Consider the following 19,569-nt stretch of genomic DNA (forward strand, 5'->3'; position numbering starts at 1 on the left):
ATTAGAAGCAGTTGACATTTGATTAATTCGTGTAACTATTCTCCCTAGTTTCTTCTGTTTCCTGTTAAACCCTGCACGATAAACCCTAGCCAGACAGCGAATGAAGTAGCGGGCCAACTTCTTCAGTTCTATGCGTGTTGCTGCGCGCAGAAAAATACAAGGGAGGCGAGAATTTACCGCTCCGCCCCCGTGAATTCAAAAAATTCCTTCCTCTTTTTTTTTTGTTGGGAAATTTACGAAACACCTCTCGAAACTCGGATCACCCCTGAAATTTGAAAATACTCAGATCACCCCCTGGAATAGAGCCCAATACTCAGATTCAACCCTACTGTTAGTGGTCCACTGTTAAACGATGAAGTCAGCCATTTAAATAATTTTTAAAACCCTAAACTATCCTTGTGCAATGTAAAATTACAATATTACCCTTGCTGAGAAAACCACCCCCCCCCCCAAAATCTAATGTTATCTTCTTCCTTCTTCACTCTCTTCCCAAAAAACCTGCAACTCCAAAAGTGAACTTCGCCGGACTGAAGAAAGACAAAGAATTTGAAAAATGGGTTGCCGAGACTGCCGAGATTGCCTTGACTCACGCCCTTATTGAAGCACCCTTATTCAAGCACCCTTCGTTCTTCGTTCTTCACTCTCTTCCTAATTTCTGACAGAGACGCTGCTCGGCCAAGAAGAGGAAAGTTACATCCGTGCAAGAGTAAATCGAAGGTAAATCTTGAACCATTGCCTTCAATACGGCATACGCCGGATCCAATTTTCAGCAAGCCACTTGACCTTGTCCGGACACTACTAGCAGTACCCAATCTTGTACTGCGAAGTGTGGCTCCACGTCTTCTTGCATAAACAATCCATCAGTGCATGGAAATACCCATTTTGAAGATAAAAAAGGTGATCTATGTTTTCGTACACCTGAATGTCCACGTCCAAGTAAACCATCTTGCTATACTCCACGAACTACACAATCAAAACCATAAAAAAGTGGTCAAAATTTGAAACAGAAAAATTAAGAAGAAATCCAAAATAATGAGATAAAATATTGAATGCGGGTACTTTGCAGATACGGAGTTTGGAGTAGTTGATGACGTAATAAGCCATGGCGAATTGAGTTTGATTCTCAGGTGGATACTCAGATTAAGTTGCAGGTCACGAGGAAGAAGGAGAAGTAAAATATTGCGCATAAAGCCAATAACTGCCTGAAAATCCAAAATCCGGTATACCGTTTTGTCTAAAAAATTGAACAATTATTGGCTTGGAGTCCCCCTAAACGGCTATTAGTTGTGAAAATATGCTAGCGAAACGGTATACCGGATCCAAATTCGGTATACCGTTTCGTCACATCTATGGGTTTTTGTGAAACGGTATACTGGATCCAATCCGGCATATGCCGTATTGCTCTCTGTAATTTCACAACTGAAATTTTTTTAAAACGGTATACCGGATTTGGACGAGGGTTTGCTCTCCAGTTCTTGCTGGGTCTGCGATTAGCAGAAGCGCAGTTTCCTAGAGAGTGAGGCTGCCCTCTTGTGAGGGGAAGCGTGCTCCATCTTCAGATCTGTAGCAGGTTTCCGCTTCTGTGATCAAGGTTTGATGGTGTGTGTTTCGTTCTTTGGCGATCATTCTTTTGCAGGTTTGAGGTTTTTTTTTTCCCTTTAATTTGAGGACGGTTTTTGGCATTTTTGTGATGTCGTTTTAATTTCCTTATATGTCTGAGTTAGTTTTTTTTGTTGCATTTCTGGGATTGAAATTAACAGAAGTTGTACAAAATTCTGATTTTATGGCTTTCGGCACCCCGTATGTGTTAGATCTGATTGAATTGATTTATTTTCAGTTGTTTTTTCATTGGAGTTGAGCTTTGATGGCTCATTTTTTTTTTTCTTTCGATAAAGAGCTTTGATGGCTCATTGGAGTTGAGCAAAGCAGAGGCAGAGGTGGCGGTGCTAGGGCAAAGCAGAGGCGGCGGTGGCGGACTTGCAAGGAAAGGGGTAGGGTATTTTAGGTTGAAGATGAAGGAAGGGTGGCATTGTAAATTTATTCTAATGATTTATAACAAGGTTAAAATAGTCATTTTACACCAATAACTAACAACAGACTAACACCGTTAGTATAGAGGGGGTGATCTGAGTATTTTCAAATTTCAGGGGGTGATCTAAGTTTCGACCCATTTTCAGGGGTGTTTTGTAAATTTCCCTTCTTTTTTTTTATAAGTAAATTCCTTCCTCTTTGATGCTCATCGGCCTCGCATTGGCGCAGGCCACACTGCCAAGTAGAGAACCCTCTCCTAATCATCTGGAGTTTTATTTGTCTCAAGTTCTCACCTCCCAGCTCAGAGGTTTGTTTTAGCTTGATGTATTTAATTTCATTTCTGAATCCTCTTAGGGCGCGTTTGGTAACAATCTCGAGAATTGTTTTTCAAGCCCGGGAGTGTCTTGGGACCAGAAAAATGGAATCTAATGTTTGGTAAAATTGATTCTAATTTTCACTCCCAAGAATGAACCGGGTACCAAAGCTGGTCTGGAGATTGGTTTGGAGAAACATGGGTAACCATGTTTCTCAATCCCAAGATCAATTTTAGGGCAACCTGGTCTGTGAAATCCCGATAAAATATTTAAGCTTCACTACGATTGAAAAAATGAAGGCTGCTGCACTAGGGAAAAAAATAGTTCAGCCGCAAGGAGGAAGGCCGCTGCACTAGGGAAAAATACAGTTCAATAGCAAGGAGGAAGAGCATCTCCAGTTCAGCCGCAAGGAGGAAGGCCACTGCACTAGGGAAAAATACAGTTCAACCGCAAGGAAGAAGAGCATCTTAGGTATTCTTCTTCTTCTTCGTTCTTCTTCTGCTTCTACTTCTTCTTTTATAAATTCGTTTTTGCCCTTCATTATTATTTTTAGATTTGTATTTTCCCTTTTTTTAGTAGCCCTGCGTTTCAACTCCCCTGGCAGGTAGCCCTTGTTTTCCCACGATTTTCTGTAGCTCTGTATCAATGGATCTTTGTGTGTGTATGAGTTTTGTTTGTTTAGCCCTTGGTTTACATTTTTTTGTTGTGAAATTTTGGAGCTGTAAACTATAAAATAGTTCTTTGAAGTCTCAAACCGAACCATCATACCCATTATTTAACGGCTTTAGATCTCAAGTTTGGATTTCAGAACAATTTTGTAATGCTATTACCTCTGTTTGTTGTGAAATCACTTTTCAGAACCTATTATCTTTGTTTGGATTACCCCACTTCTGTATTGCAACTTTGGTTTATAAAAATAGAAAATATTAGCCTGTACAGAGATATATTTATCTTAGAAAAAAGATGGACCCCATTAATTTAAGGTTCAGGTCTATCTTGGCCCTTGATGGCCCTGGTAGTCAAAATGGAAACCCACCTCATAGCTGTAACTTGTGAGAAGATATTAAAATTCTGCTTTTGTTTAACTTAAAAATAATTGAAATAATCTTCTGGAAGATTCAGCATTTATCATTTATGTCACGTGAAAGCAGAGAAAAAGCAAGGAAGGGAAGGGGGGGGAGGGGAAGGAAAGAAGGGGACAATAATTCAATATTCAATTTGATAATTTCAAATTCCGTACACTTCCATTAAAAAAAAAAAGGGGGTAGAAATATACAATATGAGAAAGTATTGATAATAATGAAACATGGAAGTCAAGTTTTGTGCACCTGAATGTCTTGTATTGCACAGTATGGTCTGTAATTTCACAAGTTTTGTGCACATGAATGTCTTATATTGCACAGTATGCTCTATAATTTCACACTTTTCAAGTTTGAATAAACTCTGTTTCTTCCTCCATGACATTAGATTATTATCTCAGCCAATAAAAGCCACTTGTCAAAACCAAAAAAGAAGTTATATGCATTCCTGAATTGCATTATCAAGCAGCATAATATATTCCTCAATTCTTCGCTAGTTTTGTTACAATGTTTTGTATCCCAAGTTTTCAGCCAGGGGACCAACTTACATTCAGTAAGGGCAATGGCTATACCTCCCAAGTGCATTGTTGGTTTTCTTTCAAACTATACTACTTGATTCTTCTAAGTGAACTGATCCAAATCAAATGCTGAGTATTGAAAAGAAGGAGGGGGAGTTTGTAAGGCAAGTGATGTTTATGGGTTTGGAGTAGTTTTATTGGAGCTTTTGAGTGAAAGGAGATGTGAAGAAGGGTTAGTTGTTGAGTGAGCATTGTCCTTGATTAGGGCTATAAGACTTGCTAACCAAGAATATAGGATGGAACGGCATGTATTCGTTAACCTATGTAGTCTAATGGTTAATAGAGGTTGGTTGAATGATACTCAGTATATTAGGGTAGATGAACAGATAGCAATGTTCTTGTTCACAGTAGGAAAGGGAGCAAGTAATAGAGATGTGCAAGAGAGATTTCAGCATTCTGGTGAAACAATTAGCCGAATCTTCAACATGGTATTGCTAGCTATGCGTAAATTAGCTAAAGAAAGAATCAGGCCACCAAGATTCAATCGAATCCCTATTGAGATTGAAGCAAACCCAAAATACTATCCGTATTTCAAGGTAACCAAAATTGAATGTTTCAATTACATATTCAACTATGTATATTTGCTTACTTAGCTAAATTAATAATGATTTATGTCTATAGGATTGCATTGGTACCATCGATGGCACTCATATCCATGCTATTGTACTAATGGAAGATCAAACACGATATCGAAATCGAAAAGGAATTACAACACAAAATGTCATGTGTGCTTGTTCTTTTGACATGCGCTTCACATTTGTGAATGTTGGTTGGGAAGGTAGTGCCAATGATTGTCGGGTCTTTGAATCAGCAAGAAGTAATCCAAGTTTTAACTTCCCTCATCCACCTCTAGGTGACTATTTATACAGTTAAAAGGTAAATAGAATATTTTGATGCATATTATATATCACTTTAATTGTAATTTTGTTTGGTAGGCAAATATTACGTTGTAGACTCTGGTTATGCGAATCAAACAGGATATTTGACACCGTTCAGAGGTGAGAGATATCATCTTCCAGATTATAGAGGTGCGGGAAGAACTCCAAGAACAGCTAGAGAATTGTTCAACTACAGGCATTCCTCTTTGAGGAATGTCATTGAACGTACATTTGGAGTTCTCAAAAACAAATTCTTGCTTTTAAGACAGATGCATCATTTTTTTGTGAAGACCCAAGGAAACATTGTCATTGCATGTTGTGGTTTGCATAACTACATTAGAGATGAACAAAAATTAGATAAAGATTTTTCCAAACTTGGTGGAGATGAAGCTGAACCAGATCCTGATGAGTTAAACCCACCTCCTGAAGAGTATAATGGATCCTCATCATTGAGTCAAAGGGAACAAGCCAGACAGATGAACGATATTAGGAACCGACTTACAAACGTGTTGGCTAGAAAACACCGGCTTGCTCCAATTTAAGTGGTTGTTATTTAATTACTATCATTAATGGACACAGTCTGTAATATTTGAAATTCAGTTGACTTTGATTTCTAATCTTTATGATGTAATATTTTAATTATTAGGAGACTAGTGATATAAAACTTTAAATTTTTGTTACTGTTTTATTAAGGAGTCAAATGGATATTGATGAAATTGGTGATGTAAAATATATTGACATTTATATAAATATGGGCAATAGTATTAAATTAGGAGACTGACTGGTGAGGAAAAACATAGTGGCATTTATGTAAATAATGAAAATAGTTTTAAATTTCTATCCCAGACCATGTTTTACCAAACACCATTTGGTTTAGGAATGATCCCGAGAACAATTTAAGAACAGGTTTACCAAACGCCCAACAGTAGGACAAAAATGATCTTTCAAAGAAGAAACAGAAAAAGATCATTTTATCGAAGAAAGCCGTTCTCAGAACGGAATCGTTACCAAACGCGCACTTACACTAATAAGGAGATCATTTTGTTTTCAAATATAATTTTTTTTTTTGGGGATAAAAATGGAATTTAGTGAATAAAAGAGCCATGTGAATAGCCTATGTTATTGGCTAAAATTGGCCCCATTTTATAGGCAACCGAAGCATTTGTATGACAGGTAATTGAAGTGAATAATTATTTTCCATCGCCCGTGAAGCACTTCAGATGTTACTCATCAATATCACAAATCCTGCAATACCCTTTTGTCTCCCTTTTTGCACTTCTCATGTGGATTATTATCCTCTCCAATTCCTAAAGTGTGGCAGTACGACAGTGCTAGGTGGAGATGTCGACACCTGGCAGCTGCCACATCCAACGGTCCGAGCTCATTGATATGGACAGTTGGATGCGGCAACTGCTAGGTGTCAACATCTTCATTTAGCACTGCCACACTGCCACACTTTAAGGAATTGGAGAGGATAATTTTCCCTTCTCATGTAGTCATTGTTCAAGTTTCTCCACATGTTAACTGTTTGTTCCATTTAGAGTTCCTTTGTCCTTGTATAGAATAGGATTCTATTTCAATTATTTGTTAAGATTGATAATATGTTCACAAATTATCTTGGAGTCCTTTGTCTACTTCCGCTAGTTGTTAACGTGTATATTGAAGATAAGGGTGGATCGGGTCTATGACCGGGCCACCAAGATTCGCTAGTGATAAGACTTCCCTAATTTTCTCCCATATCTAAGATATTCTACCAAATATGTTTCCTGATTTGATCACCAAGATTGTTGGTGATACCCTAAAATATCCTATTATACTTACCTCCTGTAATTGTGCATTCACCCTCTATATATTTGGGTGCCAATTGATGTAAGATTCATTCGATCATAATGAAATATATGATTGTGTAGGCCTTGGATCCGTGGACGTAGGGCTTATGGCATGAACCACGTAAAACTTGTGTTCTTCTTCTTCCTTTACTCTCTTCCATTGTTTATGTTTAATATCATAAACTAAACATGACATCAACTTAAAGGTTCGATCCTCTTCGATCTTTGTCTTCCACTTGCTGCTGCTGGTTTCCCGTCTTGATCGCGCTATTCTGCCTGAGGTTGTAATCACAGGCCTCTACCTTTGCAATCGCCGTTGTCTGCATCGCAGCGTTATCACCGCTACAATTGTCCACAAATCATCCTTACCTGAATACCCCAATCAGTCCCACCGCAAATCCCAATCCCAATTTCCCTTCCCTATTTAATACAATTATTCCTTTTTTAATCCCCCACCCATGTTCATCGTTTTTTTTTTTTTTTTCCTATCTTTTAGTTTGCTCAACCCATCTACCCATTCTTCTCCTTTTCCTTTTTTTTTTTTCTTTTCACATATATGTATCATATCTTTTTTCTCTAAAATCCCTCCCACTGAAACCGCCCATCCCTCCCAAATTGACTTTCATTTTTTTTCTTTTCCCCCCCCTAAATTCCCTGTAATCCCAGCCTAAAATCCCTCCAACATCGCAACTATCTCTCTCTCTCGGCTACCCAACCCAACTTTTGAAACGGGCTTTACCTTTTTCCTTTTTTTTATTTCTCTTCCATTCTGTTTTTTTGTTTTTTAACTTTTTCCCATCTCACTCGTACCCATATTCCAAACTCATTGATGTGCTACTGTAGCACTCCTAACCATATCTTCTTCTCTTTGGTTCCCATTTGGGCCACAAAACAAAACTTATTCACTTTATCCCTCTCTTTCTATTTTGTTCCTGCCATCCTTGAGTCGTGCCTTGAGTTGAGGTCCCTTATTGGGGCGTGCCTCAGGTTGAGGGCTTCATCATGGCCTCCAAACACGTTGGTTCTATGCAATGCTGATGTTCCTCATCAGCTCTGTGCAACGCTGGTTCAATGCAAAATTGTCAACACCGCACCAAGCATGTTGTTGTTTCACGTTTTGAAGTTTTTCGGGTCAAGCTCACTGAGGACGATCCCCAGCTTCGCTTGCGGGGGGATGTTAACGTGTATATTGAAGATAAGGGTGGACCGGGTCTATGACCGGGCCACCAAGATTCGCTGGTGATAAGGCTTCCCTAATTATCTCCCATATCTAAGATATTCTACCAAATATGTTTCCTGATTTGATCACCAAGATTGTTGGTGATACCCTAAAATATCCTATTATACTTACCTCCTGTAATTGTGCATTCACCCTCTATATATTTGGGTGCCAATTGATGTAAGATTCATTCGATCATAATGAAATACATGGCTGTGTAGGCCTTGGATCCGTGGACGTAGGGCTTATGGCCTGAACCACGTAAAACTTGTGTTCTTCTTCTTCCTTTACTCTCTTCCATTGTTTATGTTTAATATCATAAACTTAACACTAGTCGCACCTCAGATTTCGGCTGAATGAAGATAGACAACAAAGGAAGGGTCCTATCATTTAGTGAAAAACAGAAAGGAGCAGATTTGAAGGCAATGGTAATTATTTGTTTCATGTTTCAATCTGATACAGGTGAAGCAGTTCTGAGTGGTTGCACTAATTTACGAAATATTTTGGAAGTAGACATGACTTTTTTTAGGGTTGTCACGAGAAGAAGCACAAAAGAAACCATATATTGCTTTCATGGGAGTTTCTATATATCTTTAAGGAGGTACTTCTGAATCTTCTCAGGTCATGACCATTTTGAATTGTTCCTTATGGATTATACAATGTTATAGATGAATCAAAATGTTTTTAGGAAAGTCAAGTGACTCTATCTCCAGTTGCATTGATTAATGAATTAATAGGGGAAAACCTATAAAAAAGGATGTACCCAGACACCCAGTGCACGCGAGGTTTGGGGAGGGTCATACTGTACGCAGCCTTACCCCTGCTTTCGCAGAGAAACTGTTTCCAGAGTAGGGGAAAACCTACGAAGTATCTAAATCAAAACTACTCAGTACTTCATCAAAATCCATTCATTTTTGGGTTTATTAGACCAGATGATGGCTTGCCCTAGAAATAAGATCTAGAAAGTAAACTCCAGCACAAGCAAGAAGTACTACTGCATCATTGTTGGCTCAGATGATGTTTTCTTACAGCAAATGACTTTGGATCTGAGATAATCATCACAACAACAGTATACTATAAGGGTGTTCAAGCTAACATGGCGTATGCAACCACAACATAGAGAGGTAGAGGAAGGATACAACCTTCTCATTTGCAAATAGTAAAGATAGGAATAAAAAAAAAAAAGAAATCACAGATCAGAGTGGTGGAGGGTGTCCACAACTCATGGAGGAGGTTGGATTAATCTCCCTGAGCATTCAAATACGAATTGTAAAATAGGGTTTTTTAGTTGCACTCTCCAAGGCACGCAAAGTTGCCAAGAACCTCCTCAAAATGTGAGGGTAGGGTCTATTTAAAGACTTAAAAGGTTTCCTCGGCCTAATGACGACGACAATGTGGAGGATTCAATCCAACCCTATAATCGTTGATCTTGGGTGAGGATTGAGCTCTTGGTCAATCCAAAATGAAGGAGTAACATGGTAAATCATGTACAAGGGCCTTCTTGGGGCTAAAAATGAACCTAGATAGGTTCTAGGTTCCCAAGGGTTGCCCACAACATGCTGTGGTGGCAAAATCAACGAAAAAAAAAGAATCCAAAATTCTGAAAATACCCAACATTCGGCAATCAATATGCTCTAGTTGCCTGATGCATGAAACTCGACGTTGAATGTTCCGCAAAGAGGATGCATTCGACGTTGATTTAAGAGTACTCAACGTCGAACATGGCCTAGTGTATTGTTTGTATGACAGACTGGCTACATTCCACGTAGTGGCTTCAGCATCTTTGTGGGACTGAAGCTGCTGGTTGTACACACCCCTTTGTTCAATAAATTTTTCATTTACCAAAAAAAAAAAAAAAAAAACATGGCCTAGTGTATGTTGATATCCAGCCCTAAGAAACTCAACTTAAATCTGAAATGCGTTCGACGTTGACTCAAGCTTGTACAACGTGGACTCATCCATTTTGGTGTCAAACCTCAAATGTTACCATGAGGTGTTTTAGACCTGATTGGCTTGACCCACCCAGGTTTACCCAAAAACTCAAACACACATATCTTGGCCTCCAAAAATCCAAATCATGTTTGCATAATCCAGAATAAAATTGATCCAATTAGAACATATATCCAATTAATAATAAAAAAATTAAGTAAACTAATGATCTTGAGTGTTCTTGAAGATTCGATAGGTCCCAAAAAACAAAAAAAAAAGCTAAGATAACCAAGAAACATGAATTAAGAGCGAATTGTTTTTGTCAGGGGACGAATATTAAGGTTACACAAGTTAGGGATGTAAACAGATAGTCAAAATTCTGAATTGAATTCACATATGTATCCATTTATATGTCTAAATGTACTAATGGGAGTGGATGTGGAGATTCCTCTCACCACTGGTGTAGGAATCTCGGTCTGCTTTTAAAAGAAAAAGTTACTGGATACGGTTTGGGGCCTCTCGGTGCGGGTCTGGGTTTGATACCTTTTCCTGCTCTCCACGTGATACATTTCGTCAAACCGTCTAAATCGGATTTTAGAAACAGTGTCGCACTGCTTGTCTGCTTTCCCTCTTCTTCCGCGCTAGAGCTTTGGTCCAATCTCCGAATTTTCCAGACTTGACGACACACACACAGTCTATTCTCCTTCTTCCTATCGCACCAGAAGACAAAATTTATCAATTTGACCACTAGAACATCCTCTGCCTCACTCTTTCTAGGGTTCCTTTCTATACTCTCTTTCTTCCTTATATAAGCAGAGGGTTCTGTCCGTTCTCGTTTCAGCAACCTCTACCTTCGATCAATTTTCCTTTGATTCAGTTGAGTTTTGTTAATTAATGGAGGGTTTCACTTCATCAGTCGAGAATCCGATTGTGTTGACGCCAATGCCTCCAGTCGCCGATCCAGATGCATGTGAAGACGTCTGTAGCATTTGCTTGGAGCCTTTCTCTTCTGATGATCCTGCCACTGTATGATCTTCAATGCTTCTAATTTTCGTTCTTTTCTTGCTTAGTCTTTTGTTCTTCATTGATTTGTTCTTGTTTTGTGTTACGGAATTCCTTAAAAATGTCGATTTTTGATGGGCGGCTTTGGCCGTGGAAAAAGCTTTTCTTTCGATTTTTATATTTTATATTTTTTATCTTTTCTTTGTTTGGGTTGGGGGCTTGAATCAGTGGTTTACTGTGATATTTGTGCTTAATCTTGTTCTTTACCAAGTGAAGTTTTTGAATGCTGTAATTTCTTGTTCTCTCCCCAATAGCCCCCTCCCACCCTCACCCCAAAAAAAAAAAACCCAGAAAAGGTGTTAACGAATGCTGAAAATTAAAGATATTGTCAGGATAGTTTAGATGGTTGTCTGATCGCTCTTGCTAACATTTTGATATGCTTGCTTCTCAGATTACCAATTGCAGACACGAGTATCATCTTCAGTGTATCCTTGAATGGTAGGCTTAATAAACATGTTCTAATTTAGTCCATGGGCTTTGTGTCTGATGTCACATATTACAAGTTCTCTATGACTCTTCCTTTACTGAACATACAGTTTTGCTCCAGGTCTCAAAGAAGCAAAGAGTGCCCAATATGCTGGCAATCGCTTGTCTTGAAGGACCCTGCCAGGTGGATGCCTTTCTTTACAAAAAGACATTTCTTTAACGTGCAATGCTATATTTTTTATCCTTTTGCACAAAGTTCCTCACACGATTCAAGATCCGCAGGGACTTGGCTTTCTGAAAAAACTGGAGTTAATTAATGTGCTCATCATATTTGTATCATTGTTTTCTTTCTGATTCTCTATTGTTTTCCACTTATGTATTTATTTATTTGTTCATTTGCTTTCTATGTATAGTCAGGAGCTTCTTGCAGCAGTGGAAATTGAAAGGAATTCAAGATCATGGCATAGATTGTCCAATACTCACCTTCCCCCTGAAGACTATCAATTCAGCCATGTGAGTTATTGGGTTTTGATGGATAAAGAAGTTCTTCAAATTATATTACTTATATTTTATTCTCAAATTGATGATTGTATCTTCAGGATGCTCCCTACACAGATGATTCAGATTTTCATGAGCGAATTATGCAGCATCTAGCTGCTGATGCCCTTGGCAGGCGACATTTTAGTAGGAGGGGGAGGCGCAGAACCTCTGGCATGGATCCATCCCAAATCTTTGTTTTTGCCTCTCCTGAAAATGAATCTGATGTTCAGGATACATACATAACTGCATCAACAGAACCTCAAAATATGTTATCTCCTCATGCTTCTCCAGAAAGTATCCAACCTTCTGCCATCAATGCTCGGGCACCATCCTCTCCAGTTTCTTCTTATGTACATATGAGCTCTGACACTTCAGACCATAGGTACAGTACTCAGACCTGGGTATTGTCAGTTTGCCCTTCGTTAATTATTTTAAATTTAGTACAATCAACCACTTCAATTTGTTCCACATACTATTTATTCTTCAAGAAAGATTTTTTTTTGGATGTAACTTCACATTTTCTTCCAATTTTTGCTCATCATATTTACATCTGATGCAAAGATACTCGTGAATATGCAAATAGGTGCAGAGTTTGGTAAGTATTCCAATTTATTTAGACAAACCAATGTGTTCTAACAAACTTCTGTAGTTTGATTGTGATAGCTCCCATATTATTACAGTTTCCATGGCTGTTACATCCATATGACTTAATTTCAAAACTTTGTCCTTATTTCTTGTAGCACTTGACTCATATTTCATTCTTGTCTACTTATTATCTGCTAGATAGAACCTGTGATTGTGCCCTTTTAGAAGTTGCGTTTGACATGATAGTGCATTGATATCCCATTTTTTGTTGGTATTTTATTCTTTTTGCCAAATTCATTATCTTAATTATCCTTTAATTGTTTTCAGTGTTCTTTCTAGAGAGACACCACCCAGCAGTCCCCAAAGCTCTCGCTCATCTGAGTTGCTCTCCTTCTCAGAATCACTTAAATCTAGATTTACTGCTGCGTCTGCCAAGTAAGTAAATTGGAACTTGACTCTTCTTCAGAGTTAACGTTCTGTTTTATATTTTCAGTTGATATTTGTGTCTTCACATGTTAGATATAAAGAATCAATCTCGAGAAGTACCAGAGGTTTCCGGGAGAAGCTATTGGCACGGAACAATTCAGTTAAGGAGCTGAGCAGGGAAGTTCAGCGTGAGGTGAGTGCTAGTATTGCTGGTGTTGCTCGCATTATGGAGCGTCTCGATCCTATATCAAAGCGTGCAGGAGGTTCAGCACCTCCTTCCAGATCTAGTGAAGGGACCTCAAGTTTTTCTTACGAAGGGAAGGGTGTGCAAGAAAACCCAATTGTTCAGTCCCAAAATAAAAATGATGTGGAAATTGTTGATGGCACAGATTCCAATGCACCTTTCCATGTCATGGGAAGCCTTTCTTCTGTTCCAGGTCGTTTGAAATTTCCTCAAGCACAGGTCTAAAACACTTCCCTTTTGGAATTTGTATTATTGATTAGCTTATCGTTGTTGGTTTCTTCTTTTTCTTTCCCTCGTACTCTTTAATGATCTCAATTGAAAACCTCGGAGTTCTCTTATGGGAACCAGGTTCCAACGAATAATGTAATACTGATTTAAGAAGTAAAACAGTACCAAAACAGAATCGAAGACAGAACAAAAATTCCAGCAATTGGAAAAAAACATGCAGAAGAAGCAAATCATATTATCAGATCAGGTGAAAACCCTGGTTGGGATCACCTTTTAGAGAGGGGAATCTTTTCTGAAAGTTTCAAATTGATCCAATGTGTAGATCTTGATTTATGAGGTATTCCTAGTGACAGTAGGATAGGGGCAAATCTGTCAAACTACGAGTCTGATCAAAGAACAGATTACAGATTTAGTTTATCCAGCAGAACACCAGTAAACAGTGTTAATTTCAGATAAAACAAACCAGCAGAATGGATCAATCGATTTCAGGTTCAAGGCCTCTAGATGCCATCCTACTTGGAATAGGATTATGTCAAACATTTCACAGAATCTGAAACTGATTACAGATTATGAAAGCAGATAATGTCGACAGAATAAAACTGTCAGGTTGATAGCAAGCAGATAATCTGAAATCAGAATCAAGATCAGCAATATAAAACTCCCAAAATCAAGCAATCCTAGTATGAGTAGGACTGCTTAAATTAGCCAACAGATTCTTGAATGGAAGACAGATTTTGATAGCAGGCAATCTCAATTGATGATTGCAGAAAACAGAATGTGAATAAGGTCAGAAATTCACCTCTGAATCAGCAATGCTAATGGTGATTGGAATGAAGAATCGCAGAGATCAAAGATGAACAGAATTGCAGAAATAAACAGTAGATCAGTACGTTAGAGAAGATTAAAGAGAGAGCAATGCACCCGGGCTTCCCATTGCAAGCCTTGATCAAACACAAGGGAACCTCCATGCATGGAAGAAGAGCAACAACAGCTTTCAAAATCAAAATCAGAGCCTATTGTCCAGTCAAGTTAGAGTTTGACTAGGAAACCCCCTAACCGACTCCTATTACAACTCAACAATCCTTTTTTAAAGTCTAAGTGGCCTTTAAAAAGGATGTGGACCCAAATTTTATTTAAAGATAAGAAATAAATTATTTAACTTAAATTGAATCAAAACAAACCACCGGTTCTACTGGGTCAAACTTAAAACACTTTAAATATTAGAGAACTAACTTAAAAACAGGAAATAAAAGAACTAAACATAACTGGGACAGTCTAGGCTTGGCCCCTCTTGGGTCTCCTGCAGTAGGTCATCAATTCTACATCAGCAACCTATACCCAGAACCCATTCATCATCACCCTTAGTAATTGCCACGCGGCAGTTTGTCTTTGCGTGAATTTGTTGGTCAAGTTGTGCATATCTTCATTCATCAATGGTCAAAATTTCAGTCATCTCATACTCCCATTTGTTTTAAACAGAATTTGGCTATCTAGGAAATTGTTTAACATGACATAAATAGGAATCATTGAAAAACCAAAAGGAAAAGCGTATACATGTTGGGCCATACAGTAGACATAGGGTGCCAAATTTGACTGGTGACTTGTCAAAAGGGTCATAAATCTATACAATGTCAGCCTGCAAATCATTAGTCCATGTGGTTGTAAAGTGGCATGCATGATGGAAAGGGTTCCTATTACATGCATGAAAGAACTTTTTCCCTTTTCTGATCATCTCGAAACAATCCTGATTTGCACATTTGTACTAATCTGGTATGGGACTACTCTTAAACCTTAACGCGATAGTACAAATCATAGAACATTACACTACAAGCATATCAATCCATATTGGGGTATTATATTCTAAGCCATGTTTAACTCCTCCTAACACTGATTACACCAATCGTATTTCATTTCCTCTGTTGATGTGGAGATCTGCTCTGACACTTGGTTCTTTTTTAATGATTTTCGATTATATTTGGTTCATCTATCTGTCTATGTTCTAACCTGCTAATATAGAACAAATGCCATAGAACAAGAGAAGGCAAAGACTTGAATATCTGATATATAGGAACTTAGCTCCCTGTTTGTGCTACTCATTGTTGCATGCTGAATTGCTGATCCTCCAGTATCTTCTACAGGACAAATCTGATGCCGTGGAGACGGGAGTGTGAGCATCATGTTATTAGGTATAGGGCCATACAAGAAGTAAATCAAGCCCTCTATATTCGTAGAGGTGATTGATCCGTTGTCCTGGATATATAATTTAGGTAGAGTTAAGTTCTAATTTTACTGCTACTGATGTTTTCTTCAAGCAATGTGAGGAGATATATGCCTCTCCAACGTAGAAGGAATCCTGCTCCCCTTGCTTCTGTTAGTGGATTCTATATTTCAAAAGAACTGGTTAAATGCATCGTTTTCCTTCTGTTTCTTCTTACATACTGTATTTCTGTTTATATTTTCCTATCCCAAACTTGTTGCTGTGGAATCAATGGATATACTGGGAATCATAATATTATGGCTGGCCATACCAAACATCGGTCAGAGCGACTTACAATTCTTTTACACCACAGCAGTGGTACAGTATGAGCACCCAGTCGGCCAGTACTAGTGATGCTATGACATACCCTTTTTTTGTTTGGATGAAAAGCTTAATTTTGGAGCATACAGGGAAGATCTCATTACTGGAATTCAGGGAGAAGGATAGAAGATAGAATGGTAGTTTTAATCGAGCAGCTTTGCGCCTTTGTTCACTTTTGGACTTCAGAACTGTTTTATCTTGTCTGCAACTTTAAATAGAATGTGGCTCCTAGTTTCTTCCAATGTTTTGTATTGAATCACTGACTGGGGACCATGGGCACTTTTTTTAGGGCCTAAATGGTCGGAACCTGATCTGATTGCCCTTTAGTACAGTGTGGTCAGTTGATGGGTTGCAGAAGGATCGCCCCTTGTATTTGGGTTGTATTGTTGAAGTGTTTTTCTGTGCTGAAACTCGTTTAGTACAGTGTGAGTTTCCTGGTTTTATCAGACTTGGGTTGGATTTCCTGCCGTATGGTGTTCAGCTTTAAATACTCAGCAAGTCTGAATTTTGAAAATGACATCGCCGGCGGAGCTTGTGTAAAGTTCGGGATCGGCTGCCATACATAAACCACAAAAATCACTTAAGCTCAGGCATTCATCTGCCCAGAGTCCCCAGACTGTCACATTATCAAAATGTAAAATTTTAGGATCGTCCGTCTCTGGTGGTTGACAGACTCGACACCTGCTATAGGTTTGTTTAGATATGTTTGATCACAGCTATTAAAGAGTTTCCCTTCGTCCATGGTGAAAAGAGAACCTCTTAATCCACGGGATCTGACCCTTGGGTTGGACTGATAATGGGTATTTCAAACTCTTGTAAACAGAGGATGGGTGCTATTGATGATATGCATAATTCGACGAATCTAATCATAGCGCCAAGTCATATTGGATTAAAAGATTCTATCTTCACCTTGGGGGAGCAAAATCTTTCTTCTTGTTTATCTTTTTTTTTCTTGTAAGAAGAATATTTATTAAAATGTGACAAGTACATGGCATTCGAGTTACAACAATCAAACAGCCATGGAGTGGAAATGGGCCAAGATGTCCTACATGTTAAGGACACAACCCTCCTAGTTAGGGAGTTAACCACGCTGTTATTCTCCCTGGGAATGTGATGGAAGGAACAAGACAGAAAGAAGGAAGTGAGATACTGGATATCTTTCATAATGTTAACAAGGGATATGTGATCTACTGCTTGCTACTGAGAAAGATAGGATATCACTCCCTTGCTATCAGATTCCAGCATTAACTAATCAACTCCATCTTCAATGGCCTGCAGCATTGCTGACCGAATTGAAATAGCCTCTCCTTGTAGCACCGAGGTAAAGTGTTGGGGCTTATATACTACTGCAATTGGGTTGCCTTGAGAGTTTCGGATTACAAACCCAATACCTCCTTTTCCTTTGACCTGAGATACATCTGACTTAAGCTTGAACCAATGCTGGGGAGGGGTGGACCCTGGGGGGATCCTCTCTAACTCAGGCCTGCACCGAGAATCATATTGGGTCTGGGATTGAGAGAGAGTTTGATTTTGCCGTGACACTTATAAACTCTCTGAAGTTGGATTCAGCTTTCTGAATGACTTGCAAAGGCGTCCAATTTTGTCCCCCCCAAATACCAGTTCATTTCGCGCCAGCCAAATATTCCAACAAATAAAAGATGCATGGCTAGAGACTTCCTTCCCTATAGCTTTACCAGATTTAATCAACTGGTCCCAAGAGTCTATCATTTGCGATAAATGTGAGACTGAAGATGGTGGAGTGTAAGACAGGCATGACCCAAACCACACTGCCTTAGCAAACGAACACTCCAATAGAATGTGATCGATCGACTCCACTTGCTGACCACATCTTGGGCAGTGGGGATCTATAGGAATTTGCCGCCTTATGAGGCCTTCTGCTGTTGCTAGCCCTCCCGCGCAAGCACGCCACAAGAAATTTTTAATCTTGGGTAATGTCTGGCAGTTCCAAATGGTCTTCCACACAGTACTAGGAATGCTTCTATTGCTGCTATGGGATGAAGAATCCACTTTGGTTTCCACCTTCTTGGCCTCTTCAAGATTCGACAGATGGTGGTACCCAGATTTAACAGAGTACACTCCATTCCCCGTTGCCCCCCACGTCAGGAAGTCTGGTTTGTCGAAAAGGCTCAGCTGGATATTCTTAATTGCCATTGCATCTTCTGGGTGAAATAAGGCATCAATCATTTCGGTTTTCCAGACCATGTTCTCTTTATCAATGAGTTCCTCCACATACATTCCAACATGCAACGAGAAGTGAGGATACTTTAGCTTGAAGTTAAAGGATGAAGGCAGCCATTGATCTTCCCATATCTTGACCTTAGATCCTGACCCAATTATCCAAAGCAACCTAGATTTGAGGACTTTCAATCCCTCTAGAATACTTCTCCAGGCCCACGATGGATTGGAGCCAACTTTTGCATGAAGGATGCCTGACAGAGGGTAATAGAGTTGCTTAAACAAAGTAGCCCAGTGAGAATTTGGTTCTTTCCATAGCTTCCATGCCAATTTGCCAAGTAGCGCTAAGTTGTGTCGCTTAGGATCCCGAAAGCCCAACCCTCCAGTCTCCTTTGATTTGCACATCCTTTCCCAAGAAATCCAACTAATGTGATTCCCCTCTTTGTCTCCTCCCCAATAGAAGTGAGTGGCTGCTCTTTTGATTTTGTCATGGTGTGTTGAGGGTAACTTAAAGTGCGACCCCGCATAGTTATTCATGGGGAGAGCCACAGATTTAAGGAGTATTTCCTTACCTGCTGGGGATAGTAGTCTTTGCTTCCACCCTTGGATTTTTTTGGTTGTGCGGTCATTGATCTCCCTAAAGAGATTCAATTTTGCTGCTCCTAAATTGAGAGGGCAATCCAAGGTACTTTTTAGGAGCTGACCCATATGGGATCTGCAAGATCCTCGAGAACCACCGTTGGAACTTTGGAATTGTATTGGGGGAGAAGGTGATTGATGACTTTTTGAGATTAATTCGTTGGCCACTGGCATTACAATAGTTCTCCAAACATGCCTTCGGATTATGTATTTCCTGTACAGAAACTTCCGAGAATAGAATACTATCATTGGCAAAAAGCAAATGGGTGATTGGGGAAGATCGATTTCTCACCTTCATGCCTTTAATGAGGCCCTGTTGCTTCAGCTTGTGACAGAAGAGCACTCAGTGCTTGAGAACATAAAACAAAGATTGCTGGAGAGAGGGGGTCTCCCTGCCAAATGCCCCATGCCCCTGGAAGGATTGGAAGGATTGATCGTTCCTCGCTCAGGTCCATTGACCAACATATTGTAAGTGACAGATGTGATGCAAGACATAACCAAGCTAACCCATCTTCTACAAAATCCAAATCGAAGGAGAACTGCTTCAATGAATGACCACTCCAAGCGATCATATGCCTTTTGCATATCAAGTTTCAGAGCAAGGAACCTTTTACCCCCTTTCTCCTTGTTTATCTGCTGAGAATTTGTTCGATCATGATTATTAGACTGGGTTTCCTTTAACCCACGGTGAAGAGAGAACCATAGAAAGCAGGAGTTGATGATAACATGCACTATTTTCCTAGATTTCAATCACCGATGAGTAGATTCTCTCTTTCTCTTGGAAAACT

General features: G+C 39.2%; 1 protein-coding gene and 1 long non-coding RNA gene across 2 annotated transcripts; one reads left to right on the forward strand and one right to left on the reverse strand.

Moving 5' to 3' along the window:
- Positions 1–1,061: 1,061 nt before the first annotated feature.
- On the reverse strand, positions 1,062–12,350 carry LOC122671263. The gene is made up of 3 exons (XR_006334322.1): positions 12,340–12,350; positions 9,482–9,487; positions 1,062–1,134 (listed from the first exon to the last, which is right to left on the reverse strand). It is a non-coding gene; the product is annotated as an uncharacterized LOC122671263 (long non-coding RNA).
- LOC122671259 (E3 ubiquitin-protein ligase RHF1A-like) lies at positions 10,579–13,422 on the forward strand. Its single transcript, XM_043868389.1, has 7 exons — positions 10,579–10,883; positions 11,311–11,357; positions 11,467–11,529; positions 11,759–11,858; positions 11,945–12,267; positions 12,798–12,905; positions 12,990–13,422. The coding sequence occupies exons 1-7, from the start codon at positions 10,752–10,754 to the stop codon at positions 13,363–13,365; spliced, it is 1,149 nt and encodes a 382-aa protein (XP_043724324.1). The 5' UTR covers positions 10,579–10,751; the 3' UTR covers positions 13,366–13,422.
- Positions 13,423–19,569: the final 6,147 nt, after the last annotated feature.

The sequence above is a fragment of the Telopea speciosissima genome, chromosome 8 (genome assembly GCF_018873765.1).
Source record: "Telopea speciosissima isolate NSW1024214 ecotype Mountain lineage chromosome 8, Tspe_v1, whole genome shotgun sequence".
Taxonomy (NCBI): Eukaryota; Viridiplantae; Streptophyta; class Magnoliopsida; order Proteales; family Proteaceae; genus Telopea; species Telopea speciosissima.

Bases quoted from the DNA above. Each gene is read 5' to 3' on its own strand.
- LOC122671259 (XM_043868389.1), top strand. From the start codon at position 10,752: ATGGAGGGTTTCACTTCATCAGTCGAGAATCCGATTGTGTTGACGCCA. The intron at 10,884-11,310 runs GTATGATCTTCA...CTTGCTTCTCAG, and splicing joins CTTCTGATGATCCTGCCACT to ATTACCAATTGCAGACACGA. The intron at 11,530-11,758 runs GTGGATGCCTTT...TTCTATGTATAG, and splicing joins GTCTTGAAGGACCCTGCCAG to TCAGGAGCTTCTTGCAGCAG.